The sequence below is a fragment of the Littorina saxatilis genome, linkage group LG12, assembly GCF_037325665.1.
Source record: "Littorina saxatilis isolate snail1 linkage group LG12, US_GU_Lsax_2.0, whole genome shotgun sequence".
NCBI lineage: Eukaryota > Metazoa > Mollusca > Gastropoda > Littorinimorpha > Littorinidae > Littorina > Littorina saxatilis.
Window position 1 is genome coordinate 37,458,544 of NC_090256.1, and position 24,635 is coordinate 37,483,178.

The 24,635-nt window shown below is 43.3% G+C and overlaps 1 protein-coding gene across 7 annotated transcripts in view; it reads right to left on the reverse strand.

Annotated features, from left to right (window-relative positions):
• Positions 1–4,497: 4,497 nt before the first annotated feature.
• The window catches only part of LOC138981855 (insulin-like growth factor 2 mRNA-binding protein 2), a 46,169-nt gene continuing 26,031 nt past the window's right edge, over positions 4,498–24,635 (reverse strand). For 2 of the 7 annotated variants that reach the window (XM_070354965.1, XM_070354964.1), the window contains exons 8-16: positions 22,629–22,668; positions 22,179–22,273; positions 21,410–21,526; positions 20,632–20,803; positions 19,300–19,419; positions 10,755–10,979; positions 9,298–9,429; positions 8,317–8,448; positions 4,498–7,792 (exon numbers count right to left, since the gene is read on the reverse strand). In XM_070354965.1, the coding sequence (XP_070211066.1) occupies positions 7,565–7,792; positions 8,317–8,448; positions 9,298–9,429; positions 10,755–10,979; positions 19,300–19,419; positions 20,632–20,803; positions 21,410–21,526; positions 22,179–22,273; positions 22,629–22,668 (1,261 nt within the window). In that variant the 3' untranslated portion in view covers positions 4,498–7,564. The remainder of the gene's footprint in view (positions 7,793–8,316; positions 8,449–9,297; positions 9,430–10,754; positions 10,980–19,299; positions 19,420–20,631; positions 20,804–21,409; positions 21,527–22,178; positions 22,274–22,628; positions 22,669–24,635) is intronic. The other 5 variants (XM_070354968.1, XM_070354966.1, XM_070354970.1 and 2 more) reach the window with 5 other exon arrangements.

The window sequence follows — 24,635 nt, forward strand, 5'->3', positions numbered from 1 at the left end:
ATTCCTTGTCGGTTCCTGATTCCAAAAACATATAGATATGATATGTTTGGATTAAAAACACGCTCACAAAGTTAAAACAAAGAGAGGTACAGAAAAGCGTGCTATCCTTCTTAGCGCAACTACTACCCCGCTCTTCTTGTCAATTTCACTGCCTTTGCCATGAGCGGTGGACTGACGATGCTACGAGTATTGCTGCGTTGCATTGCGTTCAGTTTCATTCTGTGAGTTCGACAGCTACTTGACTAAATATTGTATTTTCGCCTTACGCGACTTGTTTTAAATTGTCATCCCGATTCCAAGAGGCACACACCGCATCCGGAATCGACAAGTGACATCAACGCGGGACCACTTACGTTTATCAAATAAACCCGGTCCCAACGGAGAGAAGAAGAAGAAGAGTCTATGTACTCACCCGAGTCGTCCGTCCGGACTTTCGGACGTCCGTCCGGAAAACTTTAACGTTGGATATTTCTTGGACACTATTCAGTCTATCAGTACCAAATTTGGCAAGATGGTGTATGATGACAAGGCCCCAAAAAACATACATAGCATCTTGACCTTGCTTCAAGGTCAAGGTCGCAGGGGCCATAAATGTTGCCTAAAAAACAGCTATTTTTTACATTTTTCCCATTTTCTCTGAAGTTTTTGAGATTGAATACCTCACCTATATATGATATATAGGGCAAAGTAAGCCCCATCTTTTGATACCAGTTTGGTTTACCTTGCTTCAAGGTCAAGGTCACAGGAGCTCTTCAAAGTTGGATTGTATACATATTTTGAAGTGACCTTGACCCTGAACTATGGAAGATAACTGTTTCAAACTTAAAAATTATGTGGGGCACATGTTAGGCTTTCATCATGAGACACATTTGGTCACATATGATCAAGGCCAAGGTCACTTTGACCCTTATGAAATGTGACCAAAATAAGGTAGTGAACCACTAAAAGTGACCATATCTCATGGTAGAAAGAGCCAATAAGCACCATTGTACTTCCTATGTCTTGAATTAACAGCTTTGTGTTGCATGACCTTGACCTTGGGTCAAGGTCACATGTATTTTGGTAGGAAAAATGTGTAAAGCAGTTCTTAGTGTATGATGTCATTGCTAGGTTTAGTTATTTGACCATGTCAAGGTCAAGCATGTGAGTCGTATGGGCTTTGCCCTTCTTGTTTCATGTAAGGTTTTGTGGATTAATCATGCAGCCTATTGCAGCAGTTCGAACTGGTTCACTGAAGTTTGATGCATGAAGTCATTGAAGATGCATGTATTTGGTATCTGTCTGTATTTGTGTTCTGAAAGTGTACTTTATCTTAGTTTGTCATAAATGAATCGCAAATTTCTATTTCTGTGCAACTTTTCTATAATTCATAATAAAGTGCATACATGTGTATGTCCGTATGTTGTTTACAGCAAAAAGCTGTCTTGGTTTTAGCATGATACAGAAGGATCTGTGTGTATCTGTAAATGTATTTGTACCATTTTTTTTTTTTTCAAATTTGTAGAGGCAAGGTTTTGAAGTATTCAGTAATGTATTTATGTATGAATTAGTGTTCCGTTTTGCTTATCTGCATAATGATTTGATGAGTCCGAAAGTCATGAATCTATTTTTACACACTCGCACAACAATAAATACTTTTACTTTCAGCCTTCAATACATAATTATGTTTGTTTTGTTTGCTTGACAGAAAACATTCTTTGGGCAGTTACTCTGCCTCTTCAGCAGAGGTGTAGATGTCAGGACAAAAAATATTTCACGTAGACATTGATAGCAAGTCCTCATATCAACAAGAAGAGCAAATCGACGTCATCGCGGAATTTTGGCGTAACTCGTTTTAAACAGCTATTCAGGAGAAGGCCAACACTGATTATTACCAGCTATTGTGTTTTCAGCGTAGCAATAGGGCCCGATATTTAGACGAGACAAGTATAATGCCGACGAGTCGAAGACGAGTCGCATTATACTTGTTCGAGTCTAAATATCGGACCCTATTGCTACGATGAAAACACAATAGCGTTTATATAGCTATTCTGACATTAAATTCTGTGTTAAAATCGTGTTTTTGTCAGCAACAAGTACCAGAATGGTCCATGTTGTTGATTGCAGACGACGGTTCCCTTTCCGCATGAAGCCACGGAAATAACCGAACATTGAAAAACCCACGGACATGTATTACGGAGAAAACTCGCGATAACCGGATGTTTAGCATTACGTCAATATGCTAGGAATCATATGACGTCATGACGTATCATACTTGCCTACGTATATTGTATGTTCGAAAGTCTGACTTCTGTTGGGAATTCGCGTGGTGAAGACTGCGGTAAATCTGTAGATGATAAGAGAACAAGGATTGTCTCAGAAGAAACGACTAAATGTTTCAGACCGGTAACTTCATTTCAACATTGCACTATACAATGGACGTTCTATGTGACAGGAGAGTTTGCTGATTTTGTGTTAAACATTGGAGAGATCGTCTGCTAGAATCAGAGATAGGTCGCTTCAGATTGCAGCTTCTGGAAATTTGCAAGGTTTGTTGCCTGTTAAAGAACTGGATTTTACACGTAATGTATGTCATGTACAGAAAGCAACAACAAAAACACACACAAAGCAAATGGCATCGTCTGTTGACTAGTCACAGAAACAAACCTGGCGAGGTATGCATGTACTTTATAAACCAGGCATGGTACTGAAGGAATGGCAATTTCAGCTGAAATAAAGCCGGGGGTCCAGGGGGCCACTCAGGCCCCCTTGCGGGGTCAAGGGGCAGCGCCCCTTTTGGGGGTCAGGGGGCAACGCCCCCTGAAGCTGACGACTTTTTACTAATTCAAATGTGTTTAGTGCCCTCTCCTTGAAGCTGAGAGGGATATAAGTGAAAGATAACAAGGCTTGAGTAAGAAAAAATAATCTCAAGTCAATCAGCAGATTTTTTTTTCTTTCTTTTTTTCGTTTTCGGCGGATTTCCGCCGATCGGCGGAAGAGTACCATGCCTGTAAACGTGGAAGAAACCGGAACCATGCGTCTTTATTGACAATATGCTTTTGGATATTGAGAAAAATGGCCGACTTCCGTAGCATTATGCTTTGATGATCGGAAGAGACCATCCAATCACAGCCCCCGAATTCCCCCACGTGTTCATCAGAATAGCTATAATAATCATATTATGTACACATTTTTAATCGTTCGTGGTATGAGTAGAAAAGTAAAAATAATGTTAAATCATGCATTGCCATTTGTATTTAAGAAAAATATTTTTCATGGAGAATGATTAGCTCAAAAACATCAAAATTGCCAAGTATCGAGTAAAGCCAAAATTCCATGATGATATCGAAAGGGTTGATCGACTCCCCTTTCGCTATAGCAGGGCGCAGTTGCTTACTAGCGCCAGTGTGACTTGGATAATAGGTCATTGTAATATAAAACATTTGTGAGGGTCATCTGAGACTATGAAATAACACAATTTTAAAGCTCCCAGTTTTAATAACCTTTATTTTCACTTTTTCACTCAACCTTCCCTGAAGTTTTATAAGGATCAACGCAACTTTCAATATGTCTACAGGGCTAACTCCAAAAAAAAGGTGAAAAACCTGAAAGGCCGGGGTCTACGGTGGCAGGGCCAACGGAAGCCGAGGCTTTTTTCTTTTCTTGTGGAGGCAAAGAACAGCCTCGCCTAGTACCAAAATGTATGTTTATAAATTATAAAATGCACATTTGCCTCCATTAACCATCCTAACAACAACAAAATTATTTTAAAGTTTTACTGAAAAAAACGGATTTTCCGGTTTTCAAAAAACGGATTTCTGGAATCGGAAAGGTGTTAGCCTTGTGTCTAGAGTGTGAAATGTCAAAGGTCATCTGAGCCCACGGATGAACCCAATATCAAAGTTCTATCTTCAAAAACAGCCAAGAAAATGAGAAATAGCCTTTTTTTTTAAATTTTTTTTTATCTGAACTCAACCCTTTGCTTGAAATTTGATCGTGCACAACTCGCTTTTTATTGCCTAGAGGTCACCAAGGCCTGCAAGTGTGTTGAAAGCTCTAGCTTCATTCAGATTTAAACATCGCAGAATGACCCTCAGTAGACAATGTACAGAAATAACTGTCGGGTTTGCATGGGTTGTGAAAGTTTTCTCTTGGGCAACATTGAGGCACACTTTCCCATGTGACACAATCTCTGACTGGTGCCATGTGTGGTGACGCACCTCTCGCTCATGATTGGACAATGTTTGGAGAAAGTTTTAAAGACATACTCTCACAACCTACGCAATCCTGACACCTATTCTGAAATTCGTCTATTGCTCAAACATGTTACATAATTAGTTGTTGCAGGCGTTGCCTGAAGTTTTACTGATTTCCAATACACCAAGTTCACTACATGTACAACTACAAGTGAAGTCCTACAGAAGAGTGTGTGTGTAGCAAGGCATGCGCTCCCCTGTTCAACCATAGAAAGACAGCAGCTACACTCTCACTCAACACAAAAACACGGAGACCGAAGGCTTGAAACTAGAATAATTTATTTTTGAGTGGTAGTAAGGAGACAATGTATTGCAGTAAGCTTGCCTGCCACCAATGCACAGAAAACAAACCTGATTGCGAGTTCACAAGCCAATCTCAACTTGACTACCAACGGGTTTTTTTATTATTTGTTTATGGGAGTGTTTTTTCTTAAAGTGGTATGTGTAATTTGTGAATACAGAAACACGGTACATGCAATACTGCAAACTTGTTTAGAACAAGAAGTCAAACTTTTCAAAAGTCAAGCAGTGGAATAATCAGAAAGCAAAACAACCGAATGCCAAAAAAGAATAGGTCAGAAAAGTTCTGGCATTTGTAGAAGAGCAGATCCAGATTCAAGAAATGAAATTGATTTTAGTTTTAAATTTTTTTTTTATTTTTTTTTTTTTGTCTTTCAAAATTATTCCTCCGCTTTCTTGCCTAAAACGAGACAAAGAGAAAAAAACTGAAGTTATAATGCAAGAATCCATTCCAAAGCAAAGAAAAAATTCATATTGTGAGTAAGATTGATAATGCTACAGTGTGCCTTGTCTGGTACAAACACTGTCTGAAGCTGTCCACGTCCGAGTCAAGCTTGGAGCCTTTGTCAGGCATTATTCGCTGACTAACAATTATGAACAACGCAAATGATCTTCAGCCCATTCTGCTGGGAGAAATCAAATCAAGTCAAACTCATAAAGTCGCTCACGTTTACTGAGCTGAACAAGAAAACGGTCTCAATGGTTGATGCAAACATTCAAGTACAGGTAGAAGCAGAGACAAAATTTAAAGAAGCCGTCAATCAATTCAAAAACCACAGAAAATGTAATGAAACTTTCAAGAAATTAAACTGTCAAAGCACAACCCAAATCAAGCGTGCCAAGGCCTAGTCTTGTTGTTACTGATAATCCTTCAGACTATAGTTTTCTGCTTTTCAGAAAAAGAGTATAAACATCTCCGTTAGATGCTGAAAGTGAATTTTCGTAGCATTCTATCGCATTGTTTCTGTAGGATACAAGACTTAGCTCAAACAAAATTCAAAAACAAAACTGATTCACAAAAACCGTAGTTGAAAAAGGAAACACTTCAAATCTAAAACATACAGTTCTTTTTCGAAGAAATTAAGCAGTACAATGAAGTAACACACTTTGAGAACATCAGCTCGTGTGGAGTTCAGTTCTGTCCAATAGCAAGAAAATTCAACTGTTGATGAAAAGAACATTCAAATCTACACCAAAATGACAAAACTGGAACAATGCCAAAGGTGAATTAGAATACAATCCTGTACAGATCTGCTCACAGCCGAGTCGGCCTGCAAACCAGAAAGAAAAATCCAAATGCATCCAATTGAAGTTGCCCGTGTTTCCATTTTCTCCCGAAGCTGTAACACTGCTGTGCATCAGTAGGCACACTGTCTATGCGGCTGTTAGAACTGGCATCGAAGCGATAACCTTCGAGTGGAGGAAAAGATATCGAATAGTCCAGGGGGAAAAAAGCAACAGCAGTAACGTTCACCAAAAATGACATTTTGACTAGTCTTTGATACCGTTACTGGGGGAAAAAGTCTGCGAGAACCATCTCCGGACAATCTCATATTCACTGCGAATCCGGAGTCAGAGTGAAACTGAAGGAAAAGTACCGGTAACAGTCTGCTCAGCAACTTTTTTCTTTTATATTTTATAATAATAAACATCAAGTGGGGACAAAAGCGTATCCCACTTTATAAACATGATGAAAAAAATACGAAAAAAAACCAAACTCCTCCATCAACATGTATCAAAAAATAAACTCTCAACCATTCTCTTCACAAAAAGACCACGACCATGCACTCGACAATGGCCTCGTAAGCTCAATATTTTGTTCAACCTTGTGTGTCGTCTTCAGTCAAAAACACATGCTTACACAGAAAAAATCATTCCTTGTGTAACTGGTTATCACGTTAGCTGCCACCAGTCTTGAAAGGAAAGAACACCTCTGGCTTGAACAGGAAACAGACAAGGGACCACTGTTTACTTTCTACGTCTTTTTGCTGATGGGTCGTTCCTTCTTTTTTCGTTAGACACTTGACTTCTTTCCTGCCACATAATGATGCCTCTCTTTGACAGTTAAGGTGCCCCGTCTTGACACTCAATCTCATAAGTGACGTGAGCAAAGAGAGAAAACGAGAGCAGCTTGGGAAAGCTCGTCAATCTTCAAATCTATCATGCCAAAGTGCCGCACTTTATGCAAAACCTACAGGGAAGAGAGAAAAAAGACAAAGGTCCCTCCCAGGGGAGAAAGAATGCACAGAGCAGAAAATGGGACAAAAATGAAGAAAGTAAACGGAAAAGGCAGAAGACCGTAAGGTAAGACGGGGGTAATGAAAGGGGGAAAAAAAGGAAAGGCGGAAAAAAGACATCCAGCATGGGGAAAGACAAGGAATGGGATAACATGCGGCATTGTAGGGTGGATTTTATTCCTACTCTTCAGGGAAAAAATGTTTTACAGGGATCACAAGAAATGGGCAAGAGACATGAAATGGGGGAGCTGATTTCACAAAGAAGGGAGGGGAGGGAGACAGAGATGGGGGGAGGGAGACAGAGAGAGGGGAGGGAGACAGAGAAGGGAGGGGAGGGAGACAGGGAGAGGGGAGGGAGACAGGGAGAGGGAGGGAAGAAAGAGACTGGAGGCTGGCAGGCTCTTTGGTACATATCCAGGTGGCGTATAACGTACTTCCACACCCCACCTCACACACAAAAATTCCTGCTCAATGACATTATCTTTGCCGTAAGTACATGCCTTGACCCGTGTGATGCTTATCACAAGAATAATAACAAGTTTTGATGCTTTCAGTTCTGCCAGTGTGAAAAAATAATATGCTCTCAATTCAAACAACAACATGAGCCCTCGTCACTGGCAGTGTACACCACAAAAAACGAGCCAAAACATGTACCTTTAAAGACAATGGCAACGAGACCACTGCGTCTTTCACAAGTCACGCCAATACAGCCCCATGACGCAGAGGTGTGAGAGGTGGGGGGCGGAAGAGATCCAAGGGGAGGGGATGGGGGGGAAGGGGGCATGCAGACGTCTAGTTTCCGTTCATCTGGAGAACCTGGCCAGGCTGTTGGGAGCCTGGACGGCCGGTGCGGCGGGGCTGCTGGAGACCCTGGATGTTGTTCATGAGGGCGCGGATACGTCGCTGGGCCGACTGGCAGGCATAGAAGTGACCGATGATGGTGACGGGCACCTCCTCCACCTCCCCTTGGTCTTCAGGCACCTGCACTATGGCCCCGCTCACTCGCTGCATCTCCTTCACCTGAGCACAATAAGCAAAGTTATCAATCAGCCGCATGCACATTGATCGATCTGACACGTGCACATTCATCAATCGGCTACTGTAATAGTCTCATGAAATTCAGGATTCTCAATGAGTTCAAATTTACCACTTCACCATCATTCCCTTATTCATATCTACCAGAGGTGTATTATGTCACTAACTGCTGACCCTTCACTGAACAAAAACAGCCCTACTCTTCATTCCAACCGACTGGAACGCAAAAAACGCTAAGTACATTTCTTGCACTGCAGGAAAGGTCATGTATACCACCTAACTGAAATCGTCAATCACAAAATCTAACAATAAATGTTTGTTCAGACCAGCAAGATAAAAACATTTTCATTAGTACTCAATTTGATATGAGCAGTAAGATACAGGCTACACGGATGGAACACTCATCATGAAAGAAAAAATCCGCATAGTTTTACTGAGAACAAAAGTGAAACAATTATTACTGCTCTGCCTCTGTTAATAATCATTATGCTAGTTTCCACATGGCTCACGTTCTGTCCTCCCTTGCCGATGATGCGTCCAATGGTGGCTTTGGGCACCACCACTTCGGAACGCAGGTGTACCTCATCTTGTTGGGCCAGTCGCATCTCAGATTTCACTTTCTCAAAGATGTAGAACTGGGCCTAGAGAAAGAAAAACTTTTTGTTAAAACTCAAACAACCACCTAATGTAGTCTACTTTAGTGAAACAAATCTAATAACATTTACATAAATAAAATCACATAGCTTAAAACGAAATCAGACCTGTTTACCCACACTTTGAATTTGGTGTACTTTTCACGGAGATTCAGCGTATTTTCAAAATATTGAGCAATTGCTTCAAGGGCAGCAATAACATTGTCCGTTTTCAGAAGTGGAGCTTTTAGGCGTTGCTGCTTTTCGCGTCGACATTATCGTCAACGTGCTGGACTCGACGACAACAACAGCGGCAGATAAAATCTCGTCATATCACGTCTCACGTGATTACATTGACCAAACGTCAAAGCTGGATTTTCTCCACTGGGCTATCGCGAGAACAGGTTTGGCAACCTATTTTGGATTTCTTCTTGTTCTTCTTCAATTTAGTGATCACGATCAAACTTGATTTTCTTTAAGATCGTCGGTTGTTTTTTTCTCCAAACGTATTGGTCGTATCCTTGGCAACTTTGCATACAAAATACGGCAAAATCGAATGGGAAAACAGGTCTGCGAAAGTGAAACTCATGCGCAGAGCATAACAATTTCTATGCTGATCATCGAAAGCTACAGAAAGAGGCATGCACACATTTCCTAACCTACCTAACATTGTCAGCACTACTCATTGCATCGGACATGGGATTTTGAAATCACCATCATTTTGTTATTGAAACTAGTGATAGAGGGCAAAGCTGTGGTTGATTCGCCCTTTTTCTTCGACATGTAAGTCTGTAGGTTTTTGTGAAAATGTGATATCTTGCGCATCCCCGTCTTCACAACGAAATAACATACACATACCTTCCACTGTGCCTCAGGGGTGCCGGTGATGATGACTTTGCGTTCCTCCACACCGTGTTGCCCCTGGTGACCACCACCACCACCAGACTTCTCACTGCCGTTGCTGCCGTTCTTACCCTCGCCGCTCATGATCTGCACAAAACACAGCCTCACCTTACTTTCCACCCACTACAAAACACAACAACTACAACAGGGATTCATCTAAAATGATATCCTCAGGCATTTTACCGTGTACATGTTGAAATCACAGCAACTAGTCAAAAGAAGATATTTCTCTTGCTAGTTTTTCCCCCTCTCAAACATGGTCAATTCATCAAGTAAATCTGTTTAACCCATATTTGACTGCAAGCAAGGTTGAGAGCACCAGTGCTTAGGCTAAGTAGGTCACAGAGATTTCCACTGTGAGAACTGGGCTTTTTTGTGCCAGTGTTGTGAATGTGGGGTACTTGCATGTAAACTGTCACTGTGCAGCTGTTTTTTGTCATATGTGCACCAAATGGATATAAAAAAAAAATGAGAAATGGATTTTTCTACACACTTATGTGAATTTTAGGATGACAAAATAAAAACCACGAACTCAGGAATAAAAGGAAGTTCAGAATTCATCGTAAAAAAAAATCAACCCGTGTTCAACTCCATTTTTCAACACGAAGAAGCAATATTTAATGCAGAACATATGGTTATAAACTATTCTAAGAAAAACCACAACTGACACCGACATGTCTTCGCCGTCAGACATCATGTATTCTGCCTGAGCATTTCGTCCATTTCAGCTCTCATTGCTGGATCAAATGTTTCTACAACTTCTTGGTTGTCTAGATTCTCCAGTAGATCGTTTTCTTTATCTCGATCCACCTCAATATCGCTTCCATTGCTTGGGAACTTCTGACTATCTCCGCCATTGTTGTATTCAAACGTGACAAGTTTTTTGTTTACTTCGGCAGGAAACGGAAACAGTCGCCTCGATTTGAAAATAAAATATTCAAAAATAGTACACAGATGTTGCTTAGTCATCACCCGATCCGGTGACGTAGTTAACTAAACTTGTCTACGTCAGTGATTAACGTGTACACAAGTTTTCCGACATCACCTGCAAAGTACACACAAATGCGTATCCCGTTGTTTGGCTACACTACTCGCTCGCACGTATCCCGGTGTTTGACTAGCCTACACGCGGGCACGTATCCAGTCAAATATGGGTTACGTCTCGATTCAACTGGTCGGCATAACAGAGCGACTGGTAAAAGTCTGTAAGAGCTGGGATTCCTTCATTGTAAGGAACAAGAATATGAAAAACAGCTACTGCAATTAACCACTTCATTCCAAGGCTTTAAATTGAATAATGCAGCAGTCGCATTAGCCCACATGACTGCTGGGGAAGGGAAATAACTCCTCCAGATTTCTTGTGATTCCTAATTCCGATCAATGTCTGGAGAATTGCCCACTGTGACCCTCACCTTGATGCGAGCAGCAGAAAGGTGCATAATGTTCTTGATGTTCTGGCCCTTGCTGCCGATGACGGCGCCGACAGACTGTTCGGGGATGTAGAGGTAGACCACCTCCAGCTGCTGCTGAGGGAGGACCGAGTTGGGGCCCACACCGTAGGGCGAGCGTTGTTGTTGGTAGTAGTTGGTGGCCCCACCCTGTGGATGAAGTATGCCGCCCACATCACTGACTGAACGCTAAGGGTGGGCAAAACATTCTTCACGTCAAGATAACAAGTCACAATTCACACACGTTTCAACTCTTCTCTACTTGGCTTCAAACTGAAAATTAGTATTTGATACACAATCCTGTGGGCAAATATGCCGCCTACAGGCTAAAGGGTGAGCAAAACATTAACATGCTTCCAATGAAGATGAGAACTGATAATTCATACACAATCTACTCTTCTGCACTTGCCTTCAAACAACATGCTTCTACAATTTGTGTGTGAAAACAATCATAATAATTAATCAAATTTTAATAATAAATTTTCATTTGATTAATATACTTACCCAACTCACATATAGCAATTAACCCTAGTTCAGTGGTGGTAACGCTGTACGTGTCCCCTTGGTAACAAGGGAGACAACTCTAAACAAGAAGGGCAAAGCCCATACGACTCGCATGCTTGACCTTGACATGACCTTGACCTTCAGGGTCAAGGTCAAATAACTAAACCTAGCAATGACATCATACACTAAGAACTGCTTTACACATTTTTCCTACCAAAATACATGTGACCTTGACCCAAGGTCAAGGTCATCCAAGGTCATGCAACACAAAGCTGTTAATTCAAGACATAGGAAGTACAATGGTGCTTATTGGCTCTTTCTACCATGAGATATGGTCACTTTTAGTGGTTCACTACCTTATTTTGGTCACATTTCATAAGGGTCAAAGTGACCTTGACCTTGATCATATGTGACCAAATGTGTCTCATGATGAAAGCATAACATGTGCCCCACATAATTTTTAAGTTTGAAACAGTTATCTTCCATAGTTCAGGGTCAAGGTCACTTCAAAATATGTATACAATCCAACTTTGAAGAGCTCCTGTGACCTTGACCTTGAAGCAAGGTAAACCAAACTGGTATCAAAAGATGGGGCTTACTTTGCCCTATATATCATATATAGGTGAGGTATTCAATCTCAAAAACTTCAGAGAAAATGTGAAAAATGTGAAAAATAGCTGTTTTTTTAGACAACATTTATGGCCCCTGCGACCTTGACCTTGAAGCAAGGTCAAGATGCTATGTATGTTTTTTGGGGCCTTGTCATCATACACCATCTTGCCAAATTTGGTACTGATAGACTGAATAGTGTCCAAGAAATATCCAACGTTAAAGTTTTCCGGCCGGCCGGACGGACGGACGACTCGGGTGAGTACATAGACTCACTTTTGCTTCGCATGTGAGTCAAAAAGAGTGACCAATACCCATACTGGTATCAAGGCCAGACCAATACTGAGTCTGTCTTCCGTATGCGTGCGCATACGCCACCATTTGTAGTCATTCTAACCGAAGCCCAACTCACTTCCTTTTTTTAGAAAAATATACCCCCAACAGCGGGGAGGCGGGAGGGAATAAACGATGTGAGTTGGGCAAGTATATTAATCAAATGAAAATTTATTATTAAAATTTTTGATTAAATTACATCTTACCCAACTCACATATAGCAGATTGCTACTATAGGTGGCGGGTACTCACCATATCAAGAATGAAGGACCTGTCCTGCCGCTACCAAAGCTGGCAACGCAGAACTACTATCCTGTCGAGTTCCAGCAACATCTCTCAGATAGAAGTTGATGAACACATCTTCAGAGCGCCAGTAAGCCGACTCAAGGACCTCTGAGAGGCGCCCCGAACAGAGAACTGCTAATGAAGAAGCCCAGGCTCTAGCCTCATGAGCCCTGGCCGCAGTAAGAGGCAAGATTGCTCTATTATCGCCTGACTGGCTTTCCCACCAGATGTAAGCCTGCCTAATCGTTGTGGAAACCCACTGGGCCAAAGTGACTCTCGAAATGCCTTTCCCCCGAACCGTGTTGAGGGAGATAAAAAGCAGTTTCTGTGTTTCAGAGCGAATAGGCAAAGTCCGAGACAGGTAGCTGCTGAGGGCTCTAACGGGGCAGTTAAATACATCAGGGTCTCCAGGAGCAAGAACATTGCTCAAGGGGGGAATGCGAATAAGAGGGGATGTTTGACCAGGTTTCTGGTTCTTAGCAAGAAAGTCAGGTCTAAACTTAAGAGAAATGGAGCCATTCTTTTCCTACGAAATATCCCTCGAAAGTCCAGATAACGCATGAACTTCGCTACCCCGCCTAGAGGTAGCAAGTAAAACCAAGAAAAGAGTTTTCCTCGTCACATTAGCCAAACTGGCAAGCAAGCAACCGCAAAACCAAAAACAGGTCCCAAGCAGGGAGCTGTGCCTTGGAACGAGCTGTGTCAAGAGAAGCGCCCTTGATGACACTAGCAATAACCCCACTGAGGTTAATCTTGTGACCTAACTGCTTGAGAGTAGAAGAGATCGAAGATCTAACTCGCAGAGAAGAGGGAGAAGCTCCTTGATCTGCTAGCCAGGACAAGTGGTTGGCCACCTGCATAGACCTAGGAGAGAGAGGATCAACACACCATTTCGACCAAGCCGCCCAGTGTGAAGAATACACCGAATTGGTCGAATCCTTGTGAGCATGTTGCACCAAATTCAGAGTTGAAGCTGAGGCCCCTGCACGGAGCAGAGAGACTGACAGAATCCACCCGTGAAGCTGTAGAGCTTGTGGATTTTCGTGCGGTATGCCTGACCGAGGCTGTAACAGATCGCCCTTTCTTACTCCGAGTGGAATTGGAGGACGAACCGCAAGACGGAGTAGATCGGGATACCAGTGCTGGCTGAGCCAAAGAGGTGCAACCAGAACCAGCGCTGGCCTCTCTATGTCTGCCTTTCTCACGACTCTGCCCAGAAGGCGAAAGGGAGGAAAGGCATAGGCCACCAGATTTGACCAATCCATCTTGAGTGCGTTCACCGCCCATTCTTCAGGATCCAGGAACGGAGACACAAAGAGAGGAAGTCTGGATGAGAACGCGAACAAGTCGAACGGCTTGTTCACTTGCGCCCAGAGACGATGTAGGGCCTGGTGGGACAGAGTCCACTCCGAGTGTATGACCTTGTCCCCCCTGCTCAGGGCATCCGCCAAGACATTGAGACTGCCCTTGAGATAAGTCGCTGACAGAAGAATGCGATGAGCGTTGCACCAAATCAGTAAGTGAAAAGCGCTGTCTGACAGCCCCTGAGACCGAGTCCCGCCCTGGCGGTTTATGTAGGCCGCTACAGTCATGTTGTCTGTATGTAACCTGACATGGCTGTCTGACAGAAGAGGCAGAAACACCTGAAGACCCAGAGCCACAGCCTCTAACTCCAGTGCATTTATGTGCCAAGAAACCTGATTGGCGTCCCAAACACCTGACGCCGTCTGCTCTGCCAGGTGTGCTCCCCAACCTGTCTGGGAGGCGTCCGTGAACAGATCGTTCTCCGGGGAAGGGGGAGCAATGGGAACTCCCTGCGAAACCCAGGGAAGGAGCCACATATCCGTGGTACGGCTGAACCAACTCCCCAACTCGACCTGGACATTCCAGCCTTGAGTCGCTTGATTTCATTGTGCTTGCAGAGCTGCCTGAAAAGGCCTCTTGTGAACCTTGCCAAGAGGAACCAGCGGAGCCATCGATTCCATCTGACCTAGCAGCGAGGACAACTCCCGGGCCGTGGATAGATTCTTTCATTAGAGAGAGCGAATCAAAGCCTGCAACTTGTCCACCCTTCTCTGAGAAGGGCGGACTGACCAATCCAAGGTGTTGAACTCCATCCCTAGATAAGTGAAATGTTGGGACGGTTCCAACTCCGACTTCACTAGATTCACTGTGAAGCCGAGTTGCCCTGCCAGACTGAGAACCCTCTGCGTTTGTGTTCTGCAAAGGTCCTGGTCCTGATGTAAAATCAGCCAGTCGTCCAGATATGCCCTCAACCGCACACCTTCCTGTCTCACCAGGGCACAGAGTTGACGAATGACCATGGTGAATATCCAAGGGGAGAGAGAGAGACCGACAGGAAGAGCCCGGAATTGGAAAATTTTCTCTCCCCAGCGGAAGCGCAGCAATTTCCTGTCCGCCGAATGCATGAGCACATGGAAATAGGCGTCCGTCAAGTCGACAGAAGTTGCCCAGTCTCCTGGCCGGAGAGCCTCTCTCACCGAGGCAGGAGTCTCCATTGTGAATTTCACAACTCGAAGATATCTGCTCAGAGTTGACAGATCGAGAACCGGTCTCCATGCTCCTGAAGCTTTGGGGACAACAAAAAGCCTGCCATAGAAACCCAGAGACCCCTGATCGTGAATCTCCTCGATCGCTTCTTTCAAAAGGAGGGAAGTCACTTCTCCCTGCACAGCTGACTTGGCCTCCGGGTCTCTTGGAAACTTGAAAGGCGGAGGTATCCTGGTCAGAGGAGCCTTTCCCTCTGCCCAGAGAAGACGGAATCCCGAACGCACTATCCCTAAGATCCACTCGCTGGCCACCATGCGTGACCAGGAAGCAAGCGTCCTGGAGGGGCCGCCCGCCACCACAAAGGTGGGGGCTACCGGGATCAGAGGTTCGGGAAGGCATCATTGGGGTGGGGGCTTACGCCCCGACCCCCTAGAACCACCAAAAGAAGAGCCCCTCTTCTGATAAGGAGCACCTCGCCCCCTACCTCGCGAAGAAGTGTTCTGGTTCTGTGCCTTGCCCCCACCAGAGGAAGAAGGCTTCTGACCTTGAGGCTTGCTCTGCGTTTTCTGGAAACCCTGATGCGCAATACGAGCAATGGCGAAATCTCTTGCATCTTGAGTCTTTTTGCAGAGCATCGAGAGATGTACGACCCAAGAGAGAGCCCTCCGTGAAAGGTGAGACCCTCAGGTTATCAATCGTGCCTTTGTCTCTGATCCTAGACCCAGCTAGGAAAGCCGATCAGCGAGAATGTACTGCGTGAATACAGTCTGGCCGAAAGATTCGTCTGTTCTTGTGAAACCTTGGCTAAAGTAGCCAAAAGGGTAGTCACATCCTCCGAGGAGGCATCAAACCGAAATTCAAAAGGATCAAGAGAAGTTTCAATCGACCTTGAGAAAGATCTATGGAGAGACTCCGACACGGAAGACAACTCCAACCGAGACCTTCCAGTTTCCTCCAATGCCAAAAGGGAAGCTTCAGTATAGGGGACAGACCTGTCCCTACTATACCCATCCTCCCTTAGAGTGGCTAGTTCCGGTGTAACCGGAAGAGCTGACCTAGGTAGAGTAAAAGCCTCAATCAGATTGATAGGCTGAGTACCCAGTTTGAAATTAGGGTTAGGGTTAGGGAAAGCCAGCGGAACAAGCAGGAGCTTGTTGATCAGCTTGAGCAAGCCAAGGCTTAGCCGACTCAGGTGCCTCACTGTGTTGTGAGTAGAGCTCTGAGTACTCGACTGAGGATGAGGACGAAATTTCATCAGAACTTTCGACATGTCGAAGGCCACAGACGGCGATTCCCGGAACCGGAAAGAACATTTAGTCTCCTTGGAACTCCGGAAATCACCAAGAGCAGAAGGTGGTGGAACAACCTGAGCCTTAGACTCAACCACCCCTTCCTCGAAATACTTGAAAGCCATTTCCGCTGCCTACACAACAGCGTTTGACAGCTTGTGCCGCAACCTGAATTCAGTGCATTCCCCCATAGCGGAAGCACCCTCATCAGAACACCCTTCGTGCACATCCGTGCAATCCGGAAGTTGACCCCCAAATTGACTGCCATAGTTCAACAAGGAGCCAGCTTTACTGTCCTCTTCCTGCCCCCAGGGCGGAAGCGCAAGCTGCACACCCTGGCCAAAATCTTCTGATAAGGCTGGGTGCACCAAGACTTCCGTTCACTCCTCAGGGTCCCTACCCCGCACTGACCGACCGACAGAGCGGTGGAAGCCAGCCCAGGGATCAGAACTTTCGCCCCTACGAATCACGTCAGGGGTTACTTTCTCCTGAAGACGAGTTACGCTTTGGCCGGAGAACCCGGTTACTTGCGTAGCTGACCACACCTTCTCAGCCGCGCTGTGCAGGTCAGAATTCGGTTCGCGGCCTAGCCGACCCAGTTGGTTCTGCCAGTGCGCCCGCACTGGCTGGTTACCAGGGCAATGGAAATCCAAAATGGCGGCCAGCAGAGTCTCTATCTCTGGCGAGTGCTGTTTCTAGGAGATTTACAACACATTCCCTTCATTCTAATGCCCCACTATCTTGCACCAGTCTGTCAGCCAGGCAATTAGCTTGCTGTGTGTCGAGCCAGGGATGTTTATCCCCACTGTAATTGATAGTAGGCAGCTTTAAGTGAAACTGGCCCCTTGGCACTGAGCAGGAAATGGATTCCAGATGTTAAAACAAATGCCCCCTTATCTCAGTTCCCTCTAATCCTGTAGCTTTGCTGGTACCTAGACCTGTTGGGAGAGATGCTATGCTGCAGGTTGTAATAAACAGTTCTAGGGAAGAAAGACTTGTCTGGGGGGGAAAAGGGTGGGGGGGGGGGGGGGGGGGCGCCATGGGTTTGGTCTGTACTTTGGGACGAGTGTCTACTCCCACTCACTGTGCTCTCTGTTCTGTGGAAAGCAAGCACTACTGGAATGAATATGTGCCTTATCTAAAGGAAAGTGAATGTGTTGGTATCTGTGCTGTTTTATTTTGTTGTTTTTGTGTGGACTGTGCTCATTTTCATGCCGTCAAAATGAATTGTGAAAGTTGTATACAATACAATGGAGTGCAGTGTATTGGATTAGCAGTTATTCATTCTACTTTCTGGTGCAAAGGTAAGGCTTGCTTCATTCATTCTGCTTGTTGTTCTGTGTTTAGCATGCTTGTTGCCTCTAAAACAAAACTGTATTATGTCTGTAGTAAAAGTGTGCTAACACTTTCAAAACACACCAAAGCACCTCAATCAGTTAGTACTAATAAATACTTCTTACCAAATTGAAATGGGATTACAATTGCATTGAGTGGTATCTGCAGAAATCGATCTAGTCATGTGTCAAATTTCAAAAAAGAAATGCAACAAACGGCTCAGCTATCATTAAATAAAGTTGTAAGTAAGAGTATTACAGCTACGGTCAGACAGGCCAGTTTGTTGCTGGCACCCTCAGCTGACTGGCTGGCTCGCTGTGTGCAGCTGGCTGGGCTATTTATAGATGGCTGCTCTAGATAACCGAATTCTCAGTGCTGGGAAGGTGTGTGACATACCTTTAGATTGAGCTGGAACGACGGAAGACGGACCACTCAAGGAAAGGAAGTGACGGTCATCATCCTGTGCAGCATGAACATCCGCGTGCGTGACTGTAGCGGAAGGGAAAGGGCGAACCTTGGCTAGAGAAGAAACATCAGTCACCACGGAAGGAAGGGCCCGAAGCTCAGCTCTCGTGGACGAAATCTCCGCAGCCAAAGATGAAACCTACGAACTGAACGAGAGTAGCAAAGCAGCTACGTCCGCAGAAGCCAAACCAGAACCCACAGAAGAGGAAGTCCCTTTAACGGGCTTATCTTCATGAACGACCTTGTCCGAAGACCGAACAGGTAAAATGGAGGTAGCCGGCAAATCGACCAATACATCAATACATTTCTTGGAAGTCGGTTCTAAAACAGAAACAACAGCCTGGCCGGTTTGTTTAGATTTCCTAGGCGTTTTCTTGGAAGGAGAGGACTCAGCAGCCACCTATTTAGGGGTATGCCTCTTCCTGGTATTATCAGCCATGACAAAAAGACTGAAGAAAAAAAATGTTGAAATTTTTTTTACAAGTCCAAATTGTGGCCAAAAACGCCGTCAAAATCATGAAAAGACAAGGAAAGATTTCACCTCAACATAGTAGCGAAGTCAAAACGAAGAGTAGAAAACCAAGAGGAATGTAACAAAGTCAAAAGACTAAGTGACAACGGCTGCAAAACAGCCAGAGCGTACAAAATAGCGACCAACTTGACAGGGCGCCGAGGTAGGAATGACTACAAATGGCGGCGTATGCGCACGCATACGGAAGACAGACTCAGTACTGGTCTGGCCTTGATACCAGTATGGGTATTGGTCACTCTTTTTTTAGAGTTGTCTCCCTTGTTACCTAGGGAACGCGTACAGCGTTACCAGCACTGAACTAGGGTTAATTGCTATATGTGAGTTGGGTAAGATATGTAATTTAATTTACATTTAAACTCTTCTGTAATTGGCTTCAAGCTTAATGCTTCTGCACATGTCTGAGACACTTTTAGTTGTTACTCATTTGTATCTGCTCAGCATTTCAATAGTCTAAAAAAAACATTTGAATCCCAAATAGTGAGCCGATTCCAGGCCCTATTCTCAAACTGCCTTACAATTGCACCCTTGGAGGTAAAAAAATAAATAAATAAATAAAAAATTCAGCAAAAAGTCTGAAGATAATCATATAGATATGTGACACTGCAAAGACAGGAGGGATGAGAAGATAAAGTGTTGTGTGACTGACCATGTATGGATAGGGTGGGCGTGCACCAGGGTAGTTGTTCATGCCGCCAGGCATCATGGGTAGGGTGGGCAGGCCGCTGAACATCATCTGTTGTTGCTGCAACCCAAAGCCGCCGTTCTGCTGTGAACAAGCCAAGAGCAAACTGTTAGAAAAATATTAAATACAAAGCAATTCATGTCAAAGGTACACGGGTCAAGGTACAGAAAAAGCTGCAAGCACTGATTTTAAGAGAAACATGAGCTTCAACCACAAAACCACAGGAGATTTCTGCTATCCCTACAGCTTGTAGATAAATGCTGCAAAGTACGTTTTCAATCTGATTATGTCTGTCAGTCAGGGATTCTCGTTACTGGCTTCTGCTAAAATGAATTTGCTCACAATTATTTCTAGTCCCAGAGAGAGAGGGGTGACCTAACAGAGCTGAAAGAAATTGGGGCAATAATACACTTGATGCAAAACATATTTTTACATATTTAGAGCTTTTCGTAATGTGTTATTGATATAAGCAGATTCGCGATCGTCGATAATGATTTTTCATGGTGTGTAATTTTTAAATTTGGAAAGGAATTGTTGTGTAAGACAGTTTCAAGCGAGCTATCTTTCGCAGATGTATTTACTGTGCAAACAACTCTAGATATGGCAAAAGTGTCACGTGATAATCAACTTTGTCACATGATCATAACAAAATGGCAACGGAGCAGACGACTTTTTCCGTAACCAGTTGGGAGTGATGCAACAATATCACTGTCTCCTTCCCACAGCTGTCTCAAAATTTCGACTTGTTTTGACCTTAGAACGATGTCTTTATCATAACTGTGAAGAACAGAACGAAGATCACTGTCGAAGTCGGCCATTCAATCACGTTCGTCTTTCGTCTTATGAAAAATATTAGCGAAAAACATATGGGAGATAACTCTGTATTCTTGTTTTGGTAGGTTTCCCTTTAATGCGTGTAGTAATTATTCATCCTGTTAGAGAGACAGAGCGATAGCGTGGACCGATGATTATCAGAATGGTTGACCAGGTCATTGTGAACCAAGCGTGTAAATCGTCCAGTGGACCACCCCTTTTAAGATATCTAAAAATATGAGATAATCAGGTCTTCCAAAGGAAAAAATCCATACATAGAGGCAGCATTTCAGATTTTATGAACAGAAATCTGAAAAACTCAAGCTATAAAAAGAGAAGCGTGGTTGGGTGTTCCACTGTAAAGCAAATGAGTTAGGGGTGCCTAACTAGAGCTATCTTCAAAGGAGTCCACCTATCCGCCCTCCCAAAAACCAAAGTAACACATCCACACCAAACAAGAAAGAAAAAGTTTGCGATGAGTACCTCACTCACCTGGTACAGGTTGGCATCCTGCTCGAAGCACTGGCGCATCTTCTCGCTCAGCATCTCCTCTGCCTTGATGGCGTCGTCCAGGTTGCCCGTGATGGTGATCACCCGGTCCACGTAGTAGCCGCTCATGTCGTTCATGCTGCCAGGGTACGGGGTGGTCTCGAAGCTGTCAACACCATGACTTAGAAATCAGAGCGTTACAATTGTGTCTTCTGTTAACCTTCTGGCTCACAGAACCATGACTTAGAAATCAGAGCATTACAATTGTGTCTTTCTTCTCTGTTAACATTCTGGCTCACAGAACCATGACTTGTAAATCAAGAGCATTACAATTGTGTCTTCTCTGTTAACATTCTGGCTCACAGAACCATGACTTGTAAATCAGAGCATTAGAATTGCCATTTTTCTGCTAAGATTCTGGTACACAAAGCCATGATTATAAATCAGAGCTTAAGATTTGCCACTTCTCTGCTAACATTCTGGCACGCAACTAATATTGAAAAGCGAACTACAGAAAAATAACTGTTTCAGAGAATGAACAGATCCTTATACTCTTCTCTTCATAGCTTCTTTTTTTTTTCTCTAGCCTTGCAACACCTGTGGCGATAAGTGTGGAAATGTTTTGAAGAAAACAGTATTATCAGACCTTGCTTCTTTTATTTTATTCATAAAAATGAGGAGATGCACAGATTACACAATATCTCTTCTTTCAGTCTCCTACCTCACAGCAAAGTGAGCACCACACAAGCGTTTGAATGATTCATTTGTTTACCTGGATACAACAATGTTTGTGTTTGATTTTTCCATGAAGCTTTTGATGACGTTCCCCTTTTTACCAATAATACGACCACACAGACTGTTGGGGCAAAGGATTCGCAGTGGACAGTCTCTGAAAATCAAAACAAAATCAATTTGAAAAGCTACCAAAATTGAAAACACAAATCATGATTGAGAACTTATTTTAAACTACAGATAATATCAATGAAAGCACACCTCCAGGGCTCCCCATAGATGTTTTACCTAGAGGTTCCAAGGACACCCAATCATAATCATTGGGGGTCCGTCCACTGGACGGAACTTCAGAGGGTCCAAAAACCAGGAGGACTTTTGGAAGTTCTGCGAGACCTTCATGCAACAGTTTTTTCCCAGCTTCCACAGTGTATAGGACACAAGGATGCACAATTTGGGGAGCCCTGCCTCTCCACACAAATCATACCTTCCAATAAACGGACACTCGATACTTTTCTCAAACAGAAAACACCACTGGAGACTGTAACAAGTATTTGAGGTAAAAGTTTCAGGTCAATAAACTGTCATCTGATACATTTTCATCATGGGTGCATGTGCAGTATGAAAGCTGTGCTTGAAGAATTTCCAGAAACACCAATTAGTGATCAGTACTATTCTCTGCCACACTGCTTGCTGAAAAGCTTTTCAAACTGCAGAAATTCAGACTTCAGGAATTGCTATATGCACCCCATCATCAAATTGTTTTCCATTTTTAAATGAAATGTGAAAGGAGAAGAAGAAAGATGACCTACCCTCTGTTGAGGGACTGTGCCTCTGCCTGGACCACTTTCATGATCTCTTTGCAGGCTTTGGAGCAAGCCTCAGGAGATCCTTTGATTGTAACCAGCTGAAAGGAAGAGAGCAGTGATGCGCTAGATGGTTGTGCTGTTAAAGCCACACGAGGTTAGTCTGACAAATTTTTTCCACAACTTCAAACTGTGGTTCCTGTATTCAAATCAGGCTTGTGACTAAACATTTAAACATGAACATCACTCCTTTGATCTTCACCATCAAATGAAAGCAACCCATATGTCAATTTCCAACTGGAAACATTCCATTTGGTCATGAAAAAGGAGAAAAAACGAATAAATGTCTCCAGAGCATATGATCTCTTTGAACATTAACAAATGAATAAAAGACGTTTACAATTACAGCTATTCCCACCATAATTTGACAACAGTGACGTATCAAAATAAACTTACTGTCTCTGGTGCAATGTTATCACGACGGTGGATGTCCACTCTGCAACAAAACACATCAAGATGATCAAACTCTGCTTTAAAACAAATTGTGTTATGAATGCTTGAAGGCAAGAGGCAAAGATTCAACACAAGCAGCTAGCTTGCCCAATAATCATTTACACAACTTTTATTAGTGGCAAGCCAAATTGGCCAAGGGACTGTATGCAATAATTCAAAACATAACCGAGTAATCACCTGAGTCGAAGTTTGTGTAGAATTCCATGATGTAGTTTACAGGAACGGAGGGATATGCGAGATGCACACACCGCCGGAAACACGCCATTTTTCACAGCACAGGTCATCTGATATAACCATATCAGATGATCTGATTTTTCTTTAAGCAACCAAAAATGTTTTAGTTGCATTTACATTTGATAAATTAGCTTGTTATTTCCTTTAATGGAGAGGGTGAAACTGAAGGGCGGGCACATATCCCTCTGTTCCTGTAATCTATATCGTGGAATTCTACACAAACTTCGACTCAGGTGAGTACTTGTTTATGTTTTGAATTCCACTTCTCGTAGTTTACCGAAACTACGTGATTTGTGAAATTTTAAAGTTGGTTGATTGAAGATTATAATTCAAACAAAGAAATAATCAAAGTCACACTGAAGTGAAATATCAAACATTTATTCTCAAAAGACAACATGAGAATAGTGAACACCTGTCTTGGCTTTTGCACCAAACATAGTTATGCATTGTTTGAAACAAACATGTATTACAAAAATAAGTGATGCATTTATTCTCCATTCATCATGGGAATTGCAATTCTTTCATAACTAAACAAGAAGAGCAAACGCTCGATCGAGTCACTTTCGCAGTTCTGAATATTATATGAGGCATCAGATGGACAGGAAGAAATTGCTATTCACAACACAATGAGTCACGTTCACATAAAATTTGAGCCCGGTCACTTTTATAGTTTCCGAGAAAAGCCCAACGTTAAGTTGTGTGTTGCCGAACAGAAAAGGCTAGTTATCTCCCTTGTTTTTCTGATAACGTTCGTAAAAGGCTACAGATGTAAATACTTTGATGTAAAGAATAATCCTACAAAGTTTCAATCACATCCGATGAACTTTGTCAAAGATATAAAATGTCTAATTTTTCCTTTGACGCTGACCTGTGACCTTGAAAAAGGTCAAAGGTCAACGAAACCATCGTTAAAGTGTAGAGGTCATTGGAGGTCACGACTAAACAAAATATGAGCCCGATCGCTTTGATAGTTTCCGAGAAAAGTCCAACGTTAAGGTGGTGTCTACGGCCGGCCGGCCGGCCAGACGGCCGGCCGGACAGACTAACACTGACCGATTACATAGAGTGTAAGGCTTCTTTTTAAGCCTACTGTCTATATGATACTTACCGAGACAGTACTATTCTTGCACATTATCTATTATAGGCCGAAAAAATTGGACAAAACGCTGAGTGGGTACAATTATCTCCCATAACCATGCGCCACCGTGGATCCCAAGCACTGTCCGAGTGCTTCCCCCTTACAGGATGTAGGTGGCGCGTCCTCTTTCTTTATGAGCTGCAGACCCTCAAAAAGCCCATAACATATCAAGAGGGGAGGCGGGAGGGAAACTCTAATAGTACTGTCTCGGTAAGTATCATATAGACAGTAGGCTTAAAAAGAAGCCTTACAGTCAATATAACACTTACCTCGACAGTACTATTCTTGCACAGAATACCAGAGTGGTGTGAGGGTGATATGTAGAGTATTAAACTCCTTAATCAAAATCACTTAAATCCAAGGATTAAGATACCCAGGCAATTTTCGAACAGTACTACCGTAAAAGAAAATATACCCAAGAAACATACCTTAGACTGACGTGACCATGCTAGCAACCACTGCTGTGTGGTGAACTCAATGTCAAAGTCCAGGCCACTCAAAGCTTGAATACCACTGAGTCTACGGCAAGTGGCTAAAGCGATGAGGAACAATTAGTCTTAAAAATCAGCAACTTGATA